Source organism: Cynocephalus volans, chromosome 7, assembly GCF_027409185.1.
Source record: "Cynocephalus volans isolate mCynVol1 chromosome 7, mCynVol1.pri, whole genome shotgun sequence".
In the NCBI taxonomy this organism is placed as follows: Eukaryota; Metazoa; Chordata; class Mammalia; order Dermoptera; family Cynocephalidae; genus Cynocephalus; species Cynocephalus volans.
Genome location: NC_084466.1, coordinates 153,261,372 through 153,276,295, shown reverse-complemented (window position 1 = coordinate 153,276,295; position 14,924 = coordinate 153,261,372). Strand labels below are relative to the sequence as shown.

General features: G+C 50.5%; 1 protein-coding gene across 1 annotated transcript in view; it reads left to right on the top strand.

Moving 5' to 3' along the window:
- CPXM2 (carboxypeptidase X, M14 family member 2) overlaps positions 1 to 14,924 on the top strand; it is a 120,116-nt gene that overhangs the window by 20,161 nt on the left and 85,031 nt on the right. The window contains exon 3 of the mRNA XM_063102425.1: positions 5,518 to 5,627. Coding sequence (XP_062958495.1) covers positions 5,518 to 5,627 — 110 coding nt within the window. The remainder of the gene's footprint in view (positions 1 to 5,517; positions 5,628 to 14,924) is intronic.

The following is a 14,924-nucleotide window of genomic DNA, read 5'->3' as shown; positions in this document are numbered from 1 at the left end:
GGTTTTGAAGATGTGGAAAGTTTCTTTGAAGCCCATGTTCCTTCATACTGTGGATCTGGTTTGGCTGCTTATTGCCCCAGAGAAACTGCCTGTGAGGTTCCAGTGTTAGCAGCAGCCCCCCATTGTGGCTGGAGCACAAAGTCCTGAGCTCAGTGACTCAAGTTCTGAAGATGTCACTTCTGTGTGTTCCTCTTTGGTCTTTGCCAGCACAAAGGGGACAGCCGTAGGGAGGAATGGCCCTTGTCCCCCTTTGTAGGCCTCTGCAGGACTGGGGACCTCAGATGGTTTAAAGTATTATGGCAGCTCAAAGGCCTCCAGCCTGTTTTGTGTCCCTAAGATGTCCTGCCCCCACCTGTCTCTTGAGTGGCTGAGTGTGCCTTGCAGCGATTCCTTGATCGTCCTGTGCAGTTTTCTCTCCAGGGTAATACTGTTCCCCTTTGCAGGTGAGCCGAGTGGAGGAGCAGCTCATTTTGCTCATTTTGGACATTAAGTAGACCTGCCGAAAATCTGTAGGATGATGTTCTCAGGGTAGAAAGAAAAGGAGAGAAATGAATCAGGTTGAAATAGACTGAAATTTATCAGTTAAGTATTTAATACACAGACCATTTCAGTACTCCGTACTTTAAATTAATTTAGCATCTTGAAATCAAAAGACAATTTTCCAGTCCCTTGCTTTCCTGTCATCAGAATAGGAAAATCCTTCCTTTTTTATAAATGTGGACTGTATAAATCATTAAGATGGACCTAGGAACTTTCTCCTGGAAGAGCGTGATTCTGACCTGGGATTTTTGCCTGGTTGATCTTTGCATAAAGGGATGTGGGATAGAGAGTTTGTGCTTAAACTACTTTATGCTTAAACTTTATATTAGTTAAAAAATGTTTTAGAATGTGATTTTGGGAAGGTCACTCCCAGCTGGTTTAGCAGGTGGTTTTATCTGAGCCATGTAGGACCCTATGTTAGGTGGGGACATGGTTAGCTTCACTGATGTTCATGGCACCAGGGCAAAGTCAGTGTAAAGCAGGTGCATGATGGGAGGAAAGGAGTGAAGGCTGCCAAAGGAAAAAAGGAAAAAATAAAGAATGGAGGACTGATGAAAGACAGCACAAGTGCTGCATCTCTGGGACCCTTACTGGGACCTCTGCCACCTGAGTGTGCGGGGACAGAATGCCAGAGAAGAGGGAGTAGCTACAACCTTGGGGAGATTCTTCCTGGCACGCTGGAAGATTACTGGGGTATTTGCTTGAGCTGCAGGTCATGGGCTAATTACTTCAGCTGCAATATTCACATCCTCAGCTGCTACGAGCCCCTTCCGATGCCCGCCTGGCATCAGTAGGTCAGTCTCCAAATAAGCTCATGAGTGGGGGCTGGGTGTAGACTTCGTGTGTGTGCTTTGACTCGCGTTGGCATAGATGGTACCTGCAACGTCTTGTAGATGAGGCCACGGATGCTCTATGTGGATCGGTAAAGGGAAGGCAGGGAGGACACTCAGGGAGTGAGTCCGAGGGTGACTGTCCCGTGCAGCAGAGGAGGAAAGGGCTCCCCTCCGTCAGGGGTGGTGGAGAGAAAAGTGCAAACAAGGGTGGGAGGTGTGGTCTGGGAAGGGAGGGGAGAAACAGGAGCAGGCTGCTGAGCCCAGTGCAGATGAGACCGAGGCGAGGACGAGGAGTCGGAAAGAGCCCCCGGGTGAGAAGGACCCCTCTGAGCAGAGCCAGAGCACAGAACACAGGAGTGCGAGGAAGGGATGGCTGGAGAGAAGTGAGCACGGGAGTGCCGGCCCTCCTGGGGCTGGCCAGCAAGAGGAGGTAGCTGGAAGTAACACTGTGGCTGGACAAGCCCTACCCTTGGCCCTTATCACCCTCAGCGCTGGACGGGAGCTCCACATGTGTGTCCCATGCACTGCGTCGGCTTTGATCTTGGTATCTCAGTGGCCGTTCCCCTAGCTTTGCTAACAGCACCTGATTCCTAGTGGCAGACAGGTGATAGGAGAGTCGGACCCTCCCTGGGAGGCATGTGTGAGGTTGGGCAGAGACTCCTGAGAGGCGAATGCGGGCTGGAAATGCCATTCCTCTGACAGTGCACAGTTTCGGCCACCTGAATGACTGATGAGAGCTCCTGTGGCCCTGTCTTCCCTGCACTTGTCCCGTGTCCTGGCCTTTTGTCCCTCTGTGAGCTTCCTGCCACCCCTCCAGCGATTCCCTTTCCTGCTTAAGTTAGCCATTCTTGATTTTTTACAACAGAAGGACCCTCATGAACCGATGTGGGTCAGTAACTTTGTCTTTGCCTTTCAAGGATGTTGTGTTTTCTCAGAGTGGCTCCCTCTCTAGCTTCTTTGTAAATGGCGTGGACAACACAGAAAGCTTCCAAGCAAAACTAAGCGCTCTAAAGATAGCGTCTTCTAATAAGGAAAAAAATGCCGGTGTCAGAGTGTTGGGTTCAGGAAGACTGCATTGCGAGCAGCCTGGAGCCTGTGTTTATCTGGGCTCCACACCAGCAGCTTCTTCGGACGGAGGGGGTGGATTTTCTGCGTCTGCTGTGCCATCATTGCAAGAGTGGACAAGAAGGGCCGTTTGTCGACTGTGGCGGCTGACAGTGCTGCCAGCTGCATGAAACTCCACTCCTGCCACGTGTCCATGGAGGTGCAGCCCCTTGACAGGGCAGGCATTGAACTTTTGAGTTGATATGAAATGTGTACCCATGACACACTCCACTTACGGGCACTTTCTTTTCACTTCTCATGTATCTTGGCGAGAGGACATGGCAGAGCTTCTGTGAATCAACAGAAAAGCAGTTCTGATGAATATGTAATTTTATTCAGGGAGTTCCTTTTTTGAATTAAAATATTTATATACACATGAGGTGTTTTCTTTTTCTGGAAGAGATGCTTTGAATAGCAATTATTGTTGCTTTCTTGAGCTAGTAAATGATATATATGTCTGTCTGTCTGTCTGCCTGACTATATAAATGATATAAACAAAGTTTGCTTAGCTGGATGCGGTACGTGGATTCACCACCTGCTGTGTTTTCTGCTGAGAAGGAAGGACCTGGTGGGTGGGAACACGTTCACCGTGGCTGTGAAATAGGTTTTCCACAATGACAGCAGGTCTTTTCATATTTCGGATGCTTGACTGTGTGGGAATATGTGGATCTGTACTGAGCACCAGGATGTGGAGGGATGGGCCAGTGCCTTGTTCCCTGTCAGGATCTGAAACCAAAGCTGAGTCGAGATGAACAGAGGCTGTGACCAGGACACGAGGAGTCACCCCGCAGACCACTGCCAGCCAGTGTGGTGTTAGGCCAGTGGTGGGCCCCCTCAGGACAGGCTGGTTAGAACTGACGATGCCCACTGTGTCTGCAGCAAGACAGGCTGGGAACAGGTGACAGGAGAAGAGCAGGGAGCAGTGGGAGGATGGGGTGGGGACGGGAGCAGCAGCAGCGACTTCAGCTCAGGGGGCTGAGGACGCCCAGTCAGAGCAAGGCTCCGAGTGCCAGCTGAAGCACATCCTGGAGTCCAGCCTCCCAGGGAGGACAGGCAGCTAAAGAGTCATGACCTTGACCCTCACCCCTTGTCCTGAATCCCGACCCAGGCCTCTGGCGGGTGCCCATGCCCACCGGGATCTGAGAGCGCAGGGAGAGGAGCAGCCCCCGAGCGCAGACGCCAGTGGTTCTGAGGTCAGAGTGGAGGGCCTGGGGCTCGAGGCCCCCAGCTCTCTTGGGGTGCGGGTTTGTAACCTGAGTGCAGAGCTGAGCTGCTGCGGTGCTGAACCCCGAAAGGGGCAGGGAGGGGCTGCTGCTGCAGCAGCATTAGGAGCTTCCGTGACCAGGCTGTCGCAGGCAGGCAGCGTGGATTTCCAAGAGAGTTGTGTGAGGCATTTCTCACTCATCAGATACTCGAAGGCAATTCCTGGTAGGCAGATGGAGAATTACTCTGTTAACATTTGGGACCAAGAAACTGCCCCCTGTGTGGGTCAGACTCATGTGTCCCCCAGGCCTGGAAGGTGGAAGGGCAGATTCCAGTGAGAGAAGAAAGTTATGGTCACCCCATTGCCCTCTGTGTGGTCAGCCTCAGGTGGTTAGAGGTGCTTGCCACACAGACCCCCCCTTGCTACAAGGCCCTCCTTTCCCTGTGTGCACCCCCTGTTCACTGCATGCTCCCCCCACCCTGCTGCAGGGCCCCCTCACTCTCCCGGTGTCATCAAAGCCACCCCCGTCCTCCTGCAGTGTCCAGTGGGAGGCAGTGGTGCTGTCACCTCCCTCCTGGTGCTTGTTACCATGCTGGGCATCAGTGCCTCGGTCTCCCCATGCACAGCACAGGCGGCTAATAAAGATTTTCCTACAAGAAGCCTCCTGGCAGATGTCTGCAGAGCCTGGGAAGCAGCGTGGCATTGTTGGCCAGCCTGAACCTGAGACTTTGGAGGCTGGAGCTGATGTCCAGGTCTGCTGGAACAGGGACACCTTGGGCAGCTCGCCTCAGGTCTTGAGGCCTCAGTATCCTCTTCTGAGAACTCAAGGGAAGGACTAGATGGCATCTCGGGTCCCAGCAGGTCTGAATTCCTGGTGACTGGCAGCTAGCCAGGCTCCTCCAACCTCCTGAGACCAGCGTGGCCTCTTCCCTGCAGAGCTCTGTCCTGGATGAACAGACACCCCCACCTGCTCTGGGTTGCTGTTGGGATCTCTGGGGCACTTCCATCTCAGCAGTGACACACACGACCGTTTAAATTTGCCTCTGTGACATTAGGGATTTTCTAATACTTCTAGTAGAAATAGATTTTGTTCACCTCTACTGCAGAGTTTTTGTTTTCTTTCTCCAAAGTCAGATGTTAAGGAGGTGGTGTCACTTTGAGACATCCCAGCCCCATGGCAGCATTGGGGGAGAGAGCAGCCACCCGGGAGTCAGGACGACTGGGTCTGGCCCTGCTGCTCTTTGCATTGTTATCCATAGGGGCAATGGGCTAGACTGGGATGGTTGCCAAGGGCCTGCCCAAGTGCTGGCATTTTATTTCAGGGGCAAACTGTGTTTTGTAGCTGTTCTTGAAGTTATCAGTTTTGCCAAGAATGGAAGACAGTAGATTTTTTTCTATTTCTATTGCTTTGCTCATTAACATGCACAATACAAAGGCTAGAGTTGCTGAAACAAAATAAACCAGTTCTGATTAATTTGCAGAGCTCAGCCACGGGATTGTTCTGAAATTTCTAACCAATGGCTCTCCCTGAGTCACACTGTGGCAGGATCCTTAATTGGAAACAGCTTCAGACAGTAGCATGGACAGCAACAGAGAGGGAATATCAGAGCACAAACACCCATAAATCAGATGCCGACGAGAAAGAAAATTGGCACAGTGGTGACTGTTGAATCGACCATATATGTCCAGAAACACGGGCATGCCAGGGGGTGGGGGCTGCACTGGTGAGTGGGAGTTCAGGGGAAAAACAGAAAAGCACGTGACCAGATTGAGAAAATCAGAAACTCATTTCTTTTAAGATCTGTCCTTGTCTTTAACAAGCATTGTCCTTTCCAGGTTGCCCACCACTTGGTCTGGAAACTTTGAAAATCACAGACTTCCAGCTGCATGCCTCCACGACGAAGCGCTATGGCCTGGGAGCGCATCGAGGGAGACTGAACATCCAGGTACCAGCCCTGGGGAGGGTCCGATCGTGTCGCCAGTTACTCTGGGAATAGACATCGCCATGGTTCATTGAGCCTGGCTTGGGTACCATGCATGGTATTCAAAATGCATTAGCCCTAATTCTCACAATGAGGAGGGCTTTGCTGAGGAATCCTCATTTTGCAGAGAGAGCATTGAGACTCAGAGAGGGCGTGTCTTCTCCAAACACGGTACTTGCTACAAGCGATGCTACCGTTACCTGGACCCAAACAGGTTTGCCTCTGCCTCCGCCTCTTGAGCACTTCTGGACAGGGAGGAGGAGAGCATGGAACACCTGTGGGCACGGGCACAGCACAGATGTGGTGCACGAAGGCTGTGCCATTTGTCTTCCCTCACCTCCCCGTACTCACCTCTACCAGGCTGCTCCATGGCTCCCTCCCTTGGGTCCCCTCAGGTCAGACCCTTGGTGGCTCTGCAGCACATCATGTCTAGGCCTCCTTCCCTGAGGCTCAAAGGCCACCATGACGTTGGCCCTCGCTGCTGTCAAGTCCCCCTCTCCATCAGTCCCAAACCTGTGGTCTTGCTCCAGAAGGTGAGCTCCTCCCCGCACGCTGTACGCACCATGTGATTCTTCCTGCCAGGCCTTTTCTCTGGCAGCTTCCCCTGCCTGGACCTCCTTTCCCCCACTGTGCCCAAGCAATGAAGATCCCGTCTGACCTATGGGATGAGTTTCCTATTGCTACTGTAAATGTATCATAACCGTAGCCTCTTAAATAACACAAGTTGATTCTCATGCAGTTCTGGAGGACAGACACCTCATTGGGCTAAATCAGGTGTTGCAGGGCAGTGTCCTTTCTGGAGGCTCTAGGGAGAATCCATTTCCTTCTGTTTTCCAGCTTCTAGAGGCAGCCCCGTTCCTTGCTCGTGGCTCTTTTTCAAAGCCAGCAGTGGCAGGCCGAGTCCTCCTCGTGCTGCCGTCTCTCTGGTTCTCTTTCCCACTGAGGTTACATCGGGCCCACCTGGATCACCCAGGATCATCTCCCTACCTCAAGCACCCTTAATTCCATCGGCAACCCTCACTCCTCTGCCACGTAACCCGACGTATGCACAAGTTCCAGGATTAGGAGGTGGACATCAGGGAGCGGGGGTGCTATTCTGCTGACCCTTCTCCGATGCCTTTCCCTCCTGCCCCAGATCCTGCTGATCCAGCCCTTCTCAACTTTGCACTTGATCTGTACTGTCCCACGGGGTTCTCTAATAGTGACGTATTTTACTTTTCTTTCCCCAGCTGCTCTGTAACTGTGTGTGGTTTCCAAACCCCTTTTGAACATGCATCATCGCTAGGGACGGAGTGGTCCTTCCATCCCAGTGCTGAGGGCGCCATCGAGGCTGTGCTCAGAACAGATTCTGAGTGGCAGAGTGGACACCTTGTTCCCCAGTGGTTTCTGTAAATGCGCTAGTGACAGCCGCTGCTCTGGGAACCAGGCAGGAGCCAACGAGTCCCCTCCCCAGGGAATGCATGGGCTCGGGGCATCTGACTTCAGGCTTTTGCTCTTCCCCCAGCCGACCCCCCAGTCTTCACCGCATCAAGTAGATCTTCAAACTGCTTAACCTTCACCACCTTTTCAGTTCAGCAGAAATCAGTACATTTCCAGAACTAACTTTAATGAAATCCAAAGGTCGATGTATAAATACTCTTATTACAAAAATAACAGCTGCTAAGAAACATTTGGATATGTGCAACTAAAAACTGCAAAAACTTGTGTTTTACAAAAGGATAAACATATAAACCTCAAAGTCTGCAGAGGAGTTACCGTAGATCATCCCAGAGTGCATAGGGCACCCGAGGATGGGCTCCAGTCCTCTGAGTGAACAGCAGAGCCAGGCCCAAGCAGGGCAAGAGCCCCACGGTGGCGTGTGGGGGTTGCTTTGTGTGTTAACTGGGAAAAGTCTCATCTGATGCCTGGAACGCTTTTGATGTCAGAGGTTGGGGGTGGGGGTGATAGTCGGCCTCAACCCACCCAGTCCTCTTACCAGGTTCTTGACTCTGCCACAGGAAAGAATTCACAGGCAGAGTCACAGTAGACGGTGAGAGCAAGTTTAATATAACAGATAAGAAATGCAGATTCCACAGAGCACCGCACAGCTCCAGAGACTGAGCAGGGCCCACACCAAGTCTAACACAAAAGTGAGTTCAGTGCAGACATCAAGTCTAACACAGAAGCAAGAAAAACATACTTAGAGTCCAGTACAAAGTGCAGGCTGGCTCAAGAGAGTGAGCAGCAGATACACAGTAAGATGTGCACATTTCAGCCAGTGGGGCGCCAGCTACCTCCAGGAGAGTGAGCAGCAGCCCTGCCTTCTGCTGGGATTCGGCTTTTATGGTTTTTCTGTCTGATGGATAGTCAGTTAAGGGGGTGTTTCCCAGTTATGTAACATTTTGTCTCACACATGCTCAGTCGGTCTCTTCCTGGAGCATGTTCATTGGTCAGACACTATCACATGCACCAGGCATATTCTAGAATATTCTGTGCTCTGTATTGAGCATGCCCAGCCACTGGATTTGCATAAGGCAGCCCCCTGTGGTCTCATTTTCCTCATGTTGGTGCTGAAAATAGGTCTAACTGGCAACAGTAGCTTTCCTCCAGCGGAGAGCCAAGAGCAAGGGGCCTGAGACCTCAGGGAGTGGCTGGAAACCCAGAGGCATGTCCGGGAGTCTGAGCCCAGGGAAACTGAGCACATCCTCCATCACTTTCTCTATAAAGGAAGTTACCCTTTAAAAGAAGAAGGAGTGTTCACATTATCCATGCTTTCAGTCAAAAGTCAAAAGACCCTGGTAGTCCTAAGTTTGTTGGGGGTGGGATGGGAGGTGTGGGGGTGGTGTTTGTGTCCTTCCAGTTGGGAATTTCACTGGCAGAGTGTGGCAGCAAAGGTGTCATAGTCAGGCAAGCTGAGTTCCAACCTTGGCCTTGACGTTTCTAGATTTTGGGGCCTCTGGAGTAATTATCTCTTGTCTCTGAGCCTCATCTGCCTCGTCAGGAAAATGAGAGTCCTGAGCACTCAGGGTTCGTTGCGAGGTGAAATTATGTGGCTTATAATTTTGAAACATTTACCAGATCTTCTCATTCCTCTGTTGAAAGCCTCTGGTAGCTTCCAGTTGCTCTTTGAGTAAAATCCCATCTTGATTCTGGATGATTGGGCCCCACTTACTAACTCCCCACAGGCACGTTCCTTCTCTGTACCTTCCTTTCCTTGTTTCCTTGGGTGCTGTCTGCCCTTCCTTGAGAGTGTGCCCACATCATAGGGGGCCTCGTCTCTCCTGCTCACCTGCCCCCAGTGCCCAGAGTAGCACCTGCAACACAGCAGGTGCACAGAGGAGGTTAACAGAGACCTGGCTGAGGGGCAGATGCTGTTTGTTCGCTGACCTGCCTCTGCTGGGCCTCACAGAGGGCCCTTGGTGGACAGGTCGTCCAGCAGAGAGCAGCCAGCGGGGCTGTCCTTACTTCACGGTCATCTTTCCTGCCTCCTGTGTCCTTCACCCCTGGGAAGCAAACCCCAGGGAGAAACCAAGCTTCCTCAGTGAATGCGTCTGTAGTACACATGCTCCTGCCTTCAGTCAGGATCAGAGTAGGGGGTGGCTGGAAATCACGTTGGTGCTGTTGGTCTTTATTGGGATTTTCTTCTTCCTGATGCCCTCTCACAAGAAAATCTCCGTACCTGCTCTCAGAGTGTGCTTAACATTGCTGCTTTAATAGTCAAGTCCGGGCCAGCCACCCTCGGCCTCTGGACCCCGACCCCTCCTGGGTCACCTGGTGGTAACCACAGCGTGTGCAGTGCTGCCTGCAGCGTGTTCCAGTGGGCTCCGTACACGACCCCCGACATGGAAGTAATGCCTAGGTCAGGGCCCCCTCCTGCAGTTCGTACCTTCCAGAGTCAGCGCCGCTTGCAGCGTGATTGCACTGCTGCAGGTGCACAATTCAAGTCAGTACTCCCAAAATACATCTCCCACACATAGCGGTTTGAAACGCAGTTTAAAAATAACCATCTTGTCTCACCTATGAGTATTTTGTAGGCGTGTCAAGCTAATGGGATTTTATGCATGTGAAACACCAGGTGTTGGAGTTAGAAGCTGTATTTAATACCTTAGTGCCGAACGCGAGTGGGTTTAGTCCAGCCGCTCGCTGGCCCAGGGCTCTGCGGCACCCACGTGGTGTGGTCTCGCAGCCTGGGCCGAGCATCCTGGCTGTTCTGCTAACTAGTGGCATGGCCTTCGGCAAGATGCCTGGCTTCTCTCAGGCTCAGTGTCATTGTCAGGAAAGTGCAGGTCCCACTGCCAGCTCTGCTACCTTCACAGTATTGTAAGGATCAAAAAAAGTAAAGAAAGAAAATTGTCCTTGGCAATTCTCACATGCTGTATTCATACCCATTAGAATTCATTCTTTCAACAGCCCGTTGTGAAGTGCCTGCCACATGCCGGGCACTGGGAGATCGAAGATGAAGAGCAAACTCCTGTTGATCCCCTGCCTTCAAGACGCTTGGGTCTCTAGCAGAGGGAGAGCAGGCGCAGGCTCGGAGTCACTGGCACCGTGCTACGTGCTTCGTGTGTGCCGTTTTATTTATTCCTCAATGTGAGAGACAGGCACTATTATTATTACCTCTGTCTTATAGAAAACAGACACATGGAGCACAGAGTGACTGTGCTAAGCTTTCCCAGGAGAGGCAGATTATGAATCCAAGCAGCATTAAACCTCATTGTTGCTTCTAATGGTGCCATAAAACTGCTTCCCAAGTCAACAGATAGACGTGTTCTAGGTACGACATCTGGAGTGATTGCTAAACTGTGCACATCACTCTTTTCTGACAGTTATCGCACATTGATTTACTCCTCTGTCACCCTCTTGCAGATCATGTGCATCTTGTTTTCCTGGGCAGTCCCGTACCGTTTTAATACTGTGTCTGCACAAATGTGTGTGCTTAATAACCGTTTACGGGTAGTTGCCGCAGTGCTTAAGGGTACCCTAGCTGCTGTGAAGAAGTCCACAAGGAGGTGGTGCAGGATGGTCTTGCTACTGCATGTTTGCGCATATGTGGCTGGCAAATATGGGAACGATGTCATTATGGCCTGGATGTAGCATTGGTTCCTGTATGATTTTTGCTAATACACTATGGTTTGTGGGACCAAGTACCAGCCTGTGACCACAGAGCGCACTAACACAGGTGAGTGCAGAAGCTGCAGAGAAACCTGGTCCTGTCCTCAATGCTCCTCACTTCCCGTTCCTCTCTGTTCATGTGGCCACTTACTGTTTTATTGCCTAGTTCCTTTGTCCATTTCACCCTTGTCTCCACGACTCAGCAGCTCCACTCTGCCTTCCACACCTTCCATCTTCTGCCTTAACTGTTTGTTTTTTTAAGGCCAAATTCTATAATTACAGCTCTATTTAATTTTTTTTCCCCAGCCTTTTAACATGTGTTCTTAACTGTGCTGAAGTTTTTTAGAATTCATTTTCTTTAGTCTTCTGATTATAGAGCTGCATAGATATTGAATGGTCTGGTTGGAACCCTATTTTCCCCGTTTACTTGGTTTTTGCAATCTGTGAGCTTTTATTGGAATACGTTTGCCACGTTATAGCAGAAACACCTCTCTTTCTCCTTTTTCCCTCATTTTAATCAGGAGACTTTGAAAGAATCCTTATAACTCAACTTAGAACTTGTTTTTTTTCGAGTAGAATTTTGCTTATATTAATTTACTAATATAAGCTTAGAGAAGAAATTAGTGTTTACATTTCATCAGTATATGGGGACAAGATCGATTTTCCAAGAATTCAAGGAGGAAATCCAGCTCAGGAGGAAAGCAAAGATTTTGCTTGTCATTTTCTTCTAGTGTGTCCAGGATCCTTTCATACCAACTCACCTGTGTGCTGTGATCTCATTTAGAAATAATCATTGACCTCTTCAGCTCTATGAGCAGCCCCAGACAGATTGGAAATTAACATTACAAGTCTCAAAGAGAACGTGATGAAATGGCCTCTAAAATCAGGCTCAAATCCTTTGCCTGTAGTTAGTCTTAGCAGGTAACCCTGAATTCAGGTTAATCTAATGGCTCATCCGCGGTGCCATCCCCGAAGCATCTGTGGAGGATGCTGAGATTTTCCGTGGCGCATACACTGAGGAAAAGGGGTTCAGAAGCAGTGATTTATCCACACGGTTATTATGCTGGATACTTCCTTAGCTGCAAAGCCTGGAGCAGCCTGTAGTAGCACTTGCCATTTCAAAGGCTTTCAGTCTCATTCTTAAGACTTCAAAATTGTGGTAAGGAAGGTCCTGACACATGAACAGAAGAAATGAAATACCAAGAGTGTGTGGTGGGACTCAGGATGTCACCGCAATTCCTGCCTGTAATGAGGAATGTAAAGCTGACTCTCTGATCAGAGCTGGGAAGAAAGAGGTGACGTTTTGAAGTTGCGAGGCAAAACGTAGGGCTTTCACACCTCCAGTGTCTTTGCGAAGGCCTGGTTATGGTTATTCGACACTCTGTGACCCACGCCTTGTCTCACGTGTGTTAGAAATGACTCAGAGTCTGGCTCCTCTGAGACGGTCACTCTTAGATCTCTTTCATGGGGAAATGTCTGGTTATAATAACAGCGTCTGTTGTGGCCATTTCCCCAGCCCCACTGGAGTGAACCTCGACTTGTCTCTTAAGTCATTCCCTTAAAGGAATTCTATGGAGCACCTAGATGCTGATATTAGGATCTAGTTCTAATGTTCTGATCATCTTATTACCTGAAATGAGGTGCGAGCCTCGAATATGGCTTCTCTGTGCCCCACGGGAAGACACTAACTCGCTCGTAGAACGTTTAACCAGTCGCGTTTTACCATCACACACATCTGTCTCCCTGTACTGTTTGGCCCTAGTGCATCTGGGGCCCCACCTTGCCCAACATGGAGACCGCGTTTCTCCCGGCAGGAAGTCGTGGCACGCCTCGGGCAGCGCCGTGTTCTCCTGCTTCACCCCATGCACGCCCACGCCTGCCTGTGTCTGCACCCTGCACCCGAGTCTTTGACCCCAAAGCCTGGCCATTGCTCCAGACCTTCCTTCTCAGTTCTCTGGTGCTCAGTCTCCAGCTTGTTTCTGGCTGCTCAGAGCCTTGCTGCGACTCAGCGAGCCCTTCCCGGGCACTACGTCTGTGCTAGGTGCTGCGCGGGCAAAGGCCATCACAGCAGGAGTGTTTCCAAGTCAAGGAATGTCATGTTTGTTTCGATAAAGGGACTTTGTTCTGCATCTGCCTTCAAGCAACAGTCTGGGAGACAGTGTTTGGATGCCAAAAGGCTGGAATTTTGGATATTTGGATTTTTATGGGAATAGCAGGACCGAATATTTTAAATTACGATTCTCTTTGGAAAACTCAAAATGAGTATTCCCCATAATGATGACAATGTTCTGTTCTCACTCTCCTGAAGCTTATATCGCACACACATGGGCAGGTGGAGGAACGATGCAACAAAGGTAGAAGGGCAGTGGGAGTAAAAGACGCCCTGGCAGGTGGGTCACAGATTCTTACAGAACCGCAGGACTGTCTTCTTCAGATATAGATTCAGTTTCACGTGCTGTGTGAATTTCTCTTTAAAATGTCATTAAATTTCATGAAATTAATATTTCACTTAACCATCAATATACGCAGGGAACAACTCTGTTTTAGCGATAAGGAGACTGAAGTCAGAGGCCGAGTGACCTGGCCTAGTCCCCCAGCGAGTAAGTGCAGAGCTGAGACTCAATCCCAGCTTTCTGGCTGCAGGTAAACCCAGGGCTCCTTCCCCCGCCATTTCCAATACTCACAAGAGTTTTCTGCTTGTCCGCTAGCTCGTGGCCCCCCTGCCTCCGCTGTGACTCATCTTCTTGACCGCTTGCTCGAGCTGCCCCCAGTGCCTCCCGGGCCCACATCCTGGCAGGTGTGACATCCTGAAGTGTCAGCAGTCACATCACAAGCCTGGGTGTCCACTCAGCTGTCATAAGCACTCTGCACCTTCTGAATGGTGCCTCATAGGCATGGGCCCTCTGGGTCACCCACCCAGCCACCCGCAGGCCAGCTGACTATCTCTTGGACATGCACAGTTGGGATTCGGGGTGTAGGTCATTCTGTGTTAGTGCATCAAGGACACAACAAACAGTGCACATGCAGAGAAAGCCAGGGTGGGGAAGAAGGAGACGGAGAGAGAGAGGAGGGGGGAAGGAAAGAAGATTGGCATAGATTCTTTCATTCATTTCATTTCCCCTCAAAAAAACACCTCTGCAAACCTTTTATGTGCGAGGCACTATAATAAATCCTGAGAAAACAATGATGAGCAAAAATAAAATAGTCCCTGATCCTTAGGGGACCTACTGTGTGCTGGGCTCTGTTCTAGGTGCTCGGGATGCCCCTTGCCACCCTAAAGCTTGCATTCTAGTGGGGGAAATGTGGTAAAACACCACTTTTATAGTATGTCAGGAGGTGGCAAGTGCTATGGGGAGAAGAAGAACAAAACCACAGACACCCGGCCGTAGGAGGAGTCGGGAGGGCTGGCTTTGGGGTGGGGGAGCTGCACTTCCAGAAGGTGGTTAAGGTTGCTTCATGGAGAGGTCAGCCTGCAGGAGATCACAGGAGAGCCGCCAAGCTGTGGGAAGAGCATTCTTGGCAGAAGGGATGGCTCAAGCAAAGGTCCTGGGGTGGCAGTGAGCTTGGCATTGCCAAGGAGCCCCAGAAGGCTGGTGTGGCCGGAGCAGAGTGAGCATCAGGGCGAGAAGGAGACATGGGGCCAGAGGTAATTGGAGGCCTGTGGGCCAGTGGAAGGACATTGGCTTTTATTCTCGAGTTTGTTAGGGGAGCCATAGAAAGTTTTTGAGCACAGGAATGACATGCTCTGACTTATACATGGAAAGGATCAACCTGGTTGCTGTGTTGACTTTAGGGGAGACCTGCTAGGGGACGACTTCAGCACCCCAGACAAGAGATGGTCCTGGCTCGGCCGCGATGGGAGAGAGAGAGATGGCAAGAAGAGGTTGGATTTACGATATCTGGAAAGTAGGACTTTCTGAATGAGGGGGTGGGTGAGCTTTGGATGAGGAGTACAAGGAATCGGAGGGAGTCAAGGATGTCTCCAGCGTTTGACCTGCAACTCTGATAATCTAATAATCTAAGGGGGAGAAGAAATTACTAAAAAATCTTACCAGTGAATATATAATCACAACCTAAAATGAATACCTGGAAGGGGAGGACCACGGCTGTTAGTTTCCTAGGACCGCGGTAACAAAGTACCCAGACTGGGGAGCTTAGAACAACACATTT